Raw genomic sequence first — 7,771 nt, 5'->3', positions numbered from 1 at the left:
CCTTTTTTTATCTTCCCCCACTTCTCTTCCTCCTTTTCTATACTTATACTTCTTTTCATACTAACTGTTCCCCTAGGCAGCACAAGCTATCTGGCCGAGGGGAGCAAAAAATACAAATCCAGTCCTGCATATAATGATTTTAGAACATGTAACAATCACATCTATATGAGCTTTCTGAAAACACTATGTCAAAGCCATATGTATATATGTACAGTTGCTTGGACACACACCTTTTCTGGCAAGAAGGGCCTCTACACCTATGGAAAGGCTTTCCACAAACATGTCAAAAACCGATGTTAGGGAAAAAAAGACCTGGCCCACAATCTGCTCTCAACTTCATCTCAAGAGTGTTCATTGGGTTTAGATCAGGGTTCTGTGCAGGACACTCAAATTCCTCAACACCAAAATGGTTAAGCAATGTTTTTCAGGAGCTGTGTGCTGGGCTAGAAGAGGTCCTCACCCAAACCACAAGGTTGAGCAAAATTGTCTAAAATGTCTTTGTATGCTGTGCTACCAATAGTACCCTTCACTTGGGACACCTAAACTCAGAATTATAGAGGATGAACTATATAGTGTAGGTTTGATCTTCTGTCCCCAGACCTTTAGTTGTACAGTGTAGTTATTCAAGATGCTTTATACCCTCTCTTTAGTCATGTTCAAATACCAAGTTTCCCTGGCTAATGAATGGTGCTTAGTTCCTATTCAGTTGTACAGTTTAAGGTTCCTCTCTTTGTAGAAAATTAATATCTAAACATCTCTGGTGGCTTCACTTGAACTTACCATGATATAGGAACCCATCGAAATAGAAGAACTGCGATACATGATGTTGTTTATGGTGAAATAGGCCGGGTCATCTGGTGATAGTGTATTTCCAGAAATCTATGAAATATAATGTAGATGGACAGAAGAAGGGAACGCAATGGTAAGTTCAGGGTATAGGATATCTAACGCTTTGTATTTACTGAAAAAGGCTCGAAGGAAATGAACAGAAGAGAGCACAAAGGAAGGGGTATAGAATAAATAATGTATTTACTGCAACAAGATTTGAAGATGATGGGACAGAAGATCAGAACATCAAGGGAAGAAAGGAATAGGGAAAAGATTTATGGTACTTACTGTGCGCAAAACATCTTTGTGTTGAGGCTCCGCTTTTTTCTTTTCTTTACCTAAGGTAAGCATATAATATAAAGTCACTGAATTGTGCTTTCTAGATCCTAATTCATCTGTTTTGCTCAAAAAAAAAGTAAAGCCCAACTTTTTTTTTTTTGAGGACTGGTCAAACTTTGTTTCAGTTAATAACAACACAATGAAAAAACACCAAACCAATGGTAAATTAGTTCAAATAAATGTTGTTCATCATGTGATCAAGAAGGACATCTAACACATTTCGGGGGCCAAAGAATCGCCCCCTATTTATGGCTTTGTTACTTTGTGCCCTTTTTTGTAAGTGGTTGAATTCAGAAGTGCTGTGGTGAGACGGGAGACTCACGGGTTCCAAGGTGGACCCGGGCTCAAAGATTAAAACGCTTCCAGGTATGTGAGTGTGCCCAGGCACATCTAAACCTACAACACCACGGCTGAAGATCTGCTATACATGTAAGTTCTCAGGTTCCTCTGACTGCCTGTCTCAGAAAATTTGGAGATGTTACTACTGTTCTCCTCGCTGGAGGCTCTGACTTGATGAAGCAAAACCATGCCCTATGAAGATGGCTCCCTCAATACAGGGACACGGTGCAGAAGAAGCGTTGGTAAGTCGGCAATTGGGAAAGACCAATAGAAGGTATACCATAGGCACACATGGGCCTTTGCCCTCTTTTTTTGGAATTGGCTTCCAGTTCAGACCCTTAACCATTTTCTATACTGTCTGAAACCAAATGTTTGGCTTTACATACATTATATTGCAGTTCTGATGCATTTTACAAAACAAACAGCATATACTTTAAAGGATTGTTCTCACCATTTTTTCTCTTCCGTATACAAAACACAAGAAGCACAACAAGCAGGAGGAGCAGTAAAGCGCCCAACACCGATCCAACCACAATTCCAGCTATGGCTCCTCCACTGAGGCCTGTGCTGTCTGCAGAGAATAAAATGAGATCTATAATCTATACAGCTATAAATATGCCTTTATGACATGAAGCTTAATGTTCAATATAAGACTTTCCCATATTCTGCATTTAATAGAGAGGTGCCCTTTCTGGTTTCCATTAGTTTAACCCTTTATTGACCAGGGGCAAATTAGGTCTAGAAGCCCTGCCTATATTCAGCATGCATCAGATACATTGACAATAATCTTTAAACTCCATTAGAATATTATATGGTTGTTATCTTAGCTGACAAATGTGAAAAAAGGGGTGGGTTGCCTTTTTTTTTTTTTATATATATATATATATTTTTTGACATTTTTGCAAGGCACTTGCCCAATGTTGGAGGTACATTGTTGGTTCTGTATCCTTCTGAGAGAAGAAGCATAGTGCCTTCTGCAGGTTGGAGAAGAGATCAGGGACTATGCCGATTGGTTATAGATATTATCTAAGTCTGGCAACTGTCCATGGCAATGCCGTGCTAGGAGGGCATACAGATGTGTGCCAATTTTTAGCAGAACATGGAATACCAATTTCTCAAATTGGGAATCTATTCATATAAGCTGCCAATGTATCTGCTGCTGGTTTGGTACTTACATGAAACAGTGAGATTCCATGATCCCTTACTCCAGCTGACCGGATTGGACATGTTGCAGGTGTAGCTTCCAGAAAAAGTCCTGTTGGGGTTTTTAATCTGAAGGGTCTTGTTTCCATCCTGTAGATCGTAGTTGCTGGTGTAACCCAAAATCTCTCCATTCCTCGTCCAGGTGACCAGCTCAACGTCGCCAGATGTGCTACAGGTTAAATAAACTGCTGCCATATTCTCGTCCACTGACTGGGGGGACTGCGTCACTGTGACATTCTCCACCGGGTCTATGAAAGAGTGAACATAGAATATAGGACATGCAAGTCATCTTAGCCCTCCCTGGTAGACCTCCCTGTAAGCGTCCTGTGGCATCAGGCACCAAGACACTTGGAGCAGATCCTTCGAACCACAGCTAAACTCAAAATACCAAAAGATGAAGCCAAATAAGTTCCTGGCTCCTGGTGGCTTTTTTGTTTTAGCTCTTCACTGTACAGCATATGAGCCATGTAGTGTGGAGCTTGACTGTACCACATATCAGTAGCTGGAGACAATGTACCTCCTGCACATGTGCATGAATTACATCATCATTGGCCTTCAATTAATGGACGAAGAGGATTGCCTTGCTCTTGGAAGTCCACCATGGGGTCCATCCAAAAAAGAGGCTTTCTCTGACGTGGAAGAAGCTCCCCACCCACCAATGAGTATTATTCCCTCTTTAAGTCACACTGCTCCCATCAGCCTTCTTCTTCCCATAGTGCATCCTGGCCCTTCTCCGGAACAGGTAAAACTGTAGATCACTTACCGTAGACCGTCACTTGGAAAGTCCAATTGGCAGAGATACCATTGGAGTCATCAAAGATGGCAATGTAAGTCCCTGAAAAATTCTTGGTAGAGTTTGAAATGAGCAGTGCTCCATTGCCAATGACTGACAGTCTATCGTAGCTTGGAAATGCCTGTTGTGACACAAAAGTATCCCCATTATCCCAGAGGACCACCCGCGTCTTGTTTATCCACCAGCTGACTTGTTTCCGGGCATCATTGATGATGTTCAGGCTGATTTTTTGACCAGTCAGCACATTTTCAATGAAGTTGGGGTTGTTGGTCAGTGCTTCTCCTTCTCTGCCTGAAAGAGACAAAAATTGATTACCATCCGCTTGGACATACCTGAAAGTTGTCACATGGGCAAGGAAGCTAATGGGGCACCCAAGATGAACATGTCAAAGAATACCCTTCTCCTGCACCCTCCAAACTCATTTTTCCATGCAGTGGTTGAAGCAGCAACCTAAAGAAAAAAAAAACACTACCTGCCTACCCCAGGGTAACTTAATAAACCAAATAAATATGGGGAAGTGGTATTTTCCCACACACCCCCAGCCTACTAACCTTGCCCATCATTGGCTCCACTTCTCCAGTGGCGTGAATGTCAAATGGCTTTTTAGGGCAAGGCACATTATTCACAAGAATGGGGGCACAAGGGTCCCTATTACCTCCAGGTTACAGACAAGGGACCCTTGTGTCCCGGAAACATAGGTCGGTATATCTGTTTTTCCGATTTTCCCCAGTGCATTACAGAGGCTTTATTTTGCTGTTCTGGTTTTTATTTTTGTTTCCTTGGTGGGGAAGGAGGATTTTCCCTCTTTATCCATCCTGGTGGCCGCTGTCATTGATTCCAAAAAGTGATAAGAAATCTAAAAGTTTGGATTTTACACCAAAACAGGAATAACTGGAATATCTTTCAGTGAACATACCTGTCTAGTAGCAAAAGTTTTATTTGTTTTACACCCCTCCCTCCCCCAGCACATATTGTAATATGCACTTTATACATAAAAATGTAAAATATTTTATACTTACCATGGAGAAAAGTACTCCTAAAACCTTTACAGCTCATGCTTGTAGAAGTGACCGAAATGATGGCTATTGCCATAATACCAAATAAGTGTTACGAAGGTGCTTCTGGTGGTATGTATGCTTCTGTAAGTTTTGGGGGGGTTGGGGCTATGGGTCTCTTAAATATTTTTTATGTATTTTTTTCTATTATAATGTTTTATTCACAAGGAAGCTGATCATTCTCTGTGTGATAGAATAGTGTAAGTGATCAGTCATCTTCTTTATTTTTTTGATTATTATGTTTTTGTTTTTTGTATTATTTTTTTATTGTTGTTTTTGTTGTTGGTATTTTATATTGATGCCTCCCCTTTACAGCTTCCAAACTAATCTAAGCATAAGATTGTACTGGATTTGTTTTCATTCTAGCTTTGACATCGACAGCCTGGAAGTGCCCACAGCAGAGCACTACCGGGCACTGGTGATCCATCCACCGGCACGGCCATCCCAAACTCCCTGAATGTTTCTTGTTTTAAGCAGCAGACACAAAAGCTCTATTTATTAAAGGGGAATCTGACATTCCCTGGTGGGAATCAATTACTGCCATTGAAACACAAGTACCTGGAAAACACTCTATTTAATGTACAGCACTGCATATTATGTTGGTGCTATTAAAATACTGTTTAATAATCCTAATTATTCCCAGGCGGGAGTTTTTAAGGGAATGTCAGATTCACTGTTTTTAAATAGAGCCCAAAGTACTTTTCTACTGCAATTAAACGCTGACAAGTTAGGATGAAACTTGAGGACACAATGACCATCTGATGTAAAGTTCTGGCGTTCCATAGAACTCGGCAAAGATAATAAAGAATCTCCCTTCTGAATTAAAGAGAAAGCTGAAAGTCACCAAACTTTTTGGGGTTCGGTGTCTCGGGAGCCCTCCCTCCAGCATTATTCTAATCCTGTGTTGGTCCCCTCCTTTGGTTTCGGTAGTCAGAAGGTACCGTTGTCCCTATCTGGGAAGTTCCTTTGTATAGGAGGTGGGTGATGAGGGTCACTTACCATGCTGTAGTAGAAGGAGCAGGGTAGCAGTCAGGATGGCATAGCCCATGTCCTGGGTAGGTGGAGGTCAGTGTGTCAGTTGATCAGGGGCTTGGAGACATGACGCTGATCTTACAGGTAACAGGTGTATTTCCTGTGGTTGTTGGGGAAGAGGGAGGAGGAGGAGGAGGGGGGAGGGGAGAAGGTAATATAACAGGTACATGACGTACTGGCCACTTCTCTCTCCAGGGAGAGTCCTTAACAGCAGCAAAAACAAAAGGACAAACAGCCGTTCACTTGGTAAATTGAGCTTCTGCGTTGTCACCTGGATCGATTCTACGTTTAGGCAACTTGGCCCATTGTCACCTTCTCCAATTTTAAAATGTCAGGGGTGCAGGCTGTGCATTTGGGGCTTCAAATTTGCCCAGTTTGTTTTTGACTCTCCCCTTCAGATGGGAACCACAAGCTTCTTTTTCAACCTAAATACTCAGCCATGGTCCATTGTTGTCACCCCCTGCACACTCATGTCGATAAGTCGGAGCTCAGACCGGAAATCTCTGCAAAGTGGCTGCAGACGATGAGCAGCAAAAAGAATTTTAAAAAAAGGAAACGTCTTTTTTAAAACATGGTTATAACACTCTAAAGCCAGACCATCTTATAAGGCGCCTTATCAAGTCATGTGACTTCCAAGTCTCATTGGTTTCCACCAAATTGATACATTTTATATTTCTATTCTTCCCCTGGAAGCTTTGTGATTTGAAGCTTTAAAAAGAGATATTCCAGGAATGCAGAAGCGTGGAATGTAGGGCTGTGATGATGATTCTGCTGTTTTCTGTCCCGCAGAAACCAAACCAGTAGGGTGAGAATTTTTTATTGCTTGTGTGTAAAAGGCCACGGCGCTTCGGTGACATCACACGGTGCGGGCCGAAACTGGGCCGATGTGGGAATTCATTCTGCTGGGGAGTTTCTATGTATAGAAGTGTTTCGATCTGATTCTAAAATCTGGAGGAAATATTGATCAGCCATATGAGCCAATAATATATTGTTATCTATTCTGTACCTGGATAAGGGAACTGAAATGTTGTAACGGTTTATGGAGGGTGATAACATCACACATAGCCTGAAATTGTGGGCTCATTGCATTGCTACAGCGCCCCCTACCTGTGTGTTGCTTTCTGACACTCCCACTGCGAGCCTGTTTTTTGCCTTTCAGCTGCGGTGTGGCTACTTTGTATACATAAGGGATTCAGGTGTTCAGATTTCAAATTGCATCCATTGCATATTATTTGTGTTTTGACGCAGCAAAACAGCATTTAATGGCTCATTAAATTTTAATTTAAAATAATTTACCTTTTTTTTTTTTTTTTTTTTGGTTAAATCCATTGTAGCTGCATGAAAATGACAATCTTACAGTTTCCCCTTAAAAAGCAGCCACAGTCTGAAGTAGAAAAGCCTGCCCTTCTGCCAGTATGTTGTATTTAGAAAAAAAATGCTCTTTGAAGCAGAAGTCTCTTTGCAAAGGTCAAGCACAGCTCATGCTGATAGGAGAACTTTAGGTTTGATTCACTGAAAACTGATTGGACTTCTGCAGGGAGACTGCTGCTTCCTTACACAGAGCAAGGATCCATAGCTGTAACATGCTGTCAGGGGTTAAGCTTACTCAGGCTGTGGCTACTTTAGAAAGGAAAATATTTGCATGAATTTATAAACGCTTTATTTTAATACATCTGGAAAGTATTCGGCTGATTTCAAAGTCCAATTGTGCTTTAAAGTCTCCATTACCTCTCTGATACTCCTCTTTGTTACAGTGTGAGGTTCAAGAATACCCATCAAATTCTTTAGATGCACAGTTAAAATATGTGACCAGATTTACCCTCCAAGAATAGGCAGGGAATCAGTACATGATCAGTTTGTGTAGAGGCTGCTGGTGGCTGTCATTTCAGACAGAACACTAGAGGGCAGCACATCAGCTGCAATGTCAGCTTCCTGCCTGAAAACTCCCATGTCTCCAGTTCATTGCACTGTGTATCATGGATGGGTGGGGCCACACTTGTAGTCTTAGCTATGTACAGCACAATAAAGGGGCTACAAATAAAGACCGGGAGCATGATTTGTAGCCACAGGTGTCAAGGGAGTGCAGCTCACTGCAAAGGATAGAAAGGGTTTATGGAGAATATTTGGACACATAAAAGAAGACTAAATGGATAATTAGGATATAATTACTTTATTACTTTTT

At 41.5% G+C, this 7,771-nt stretch overlaps 1 protein-coding gene across 1 annotated transcript in view; it reads right to left on the bottom strand.

The window, feature by feature from the left end:
• LOC140341111 (cell adhesion molecule CEACAM7-like) overlaps nt 1-5,691 on the bottom strand; it is a 9,235-nt gene extending 3,544 nt beyond the window's left edge. The window contains exons 1-6 of the mRNA XM_072426652.1: nt 5,557-5,691; nt 3,473-3,793; nt 2,682-2,957; nt 1,958-2,077; nt 1,117-1,166; nt 781-879 (exon numbers count right to left, since the gene is read on the bottom strand). Coding sequence (XP_072282753.1) covers nt 781-879; nt 1,117-1,166; nt 1,958-2,077; nt 2,682-2,957; nt 3,473-3,793; nt 5,557-5,605 — 915 coding nt within the window. The 5' untranslated portion in view covers nt 5,606-5,691. The remainder of the gene's footprint in view (nt 1-780; nt 880-1,116; nt 1,167-1,957; nt 2,078-2,681; nt 2,958-3,472; nt 3,794-5,556) is intronic.
• Nucleotides 5,692-7,771: the final 2,080 nt, after the last annotated feature.

Source organism: Pyxicephalus adspersus, chromosome 11, assembly GCF_032062135.1.
Source record: "Pyxicephalus adspersus chromosome 11, UCB_Pads_2.0, whole genome shotgun sequence".
Lineage (NCBI taxonomy): Eukaryota > Metazoa > Chordata > Amphibia > Anura > Pyxicephalidae > Pyxicephalus > Pyxicephalus adspersus.
Note: the sequence above shows the minus strand (reverse complement) of the source record. Positions and strands in the feature narration are given on the sequence as shown.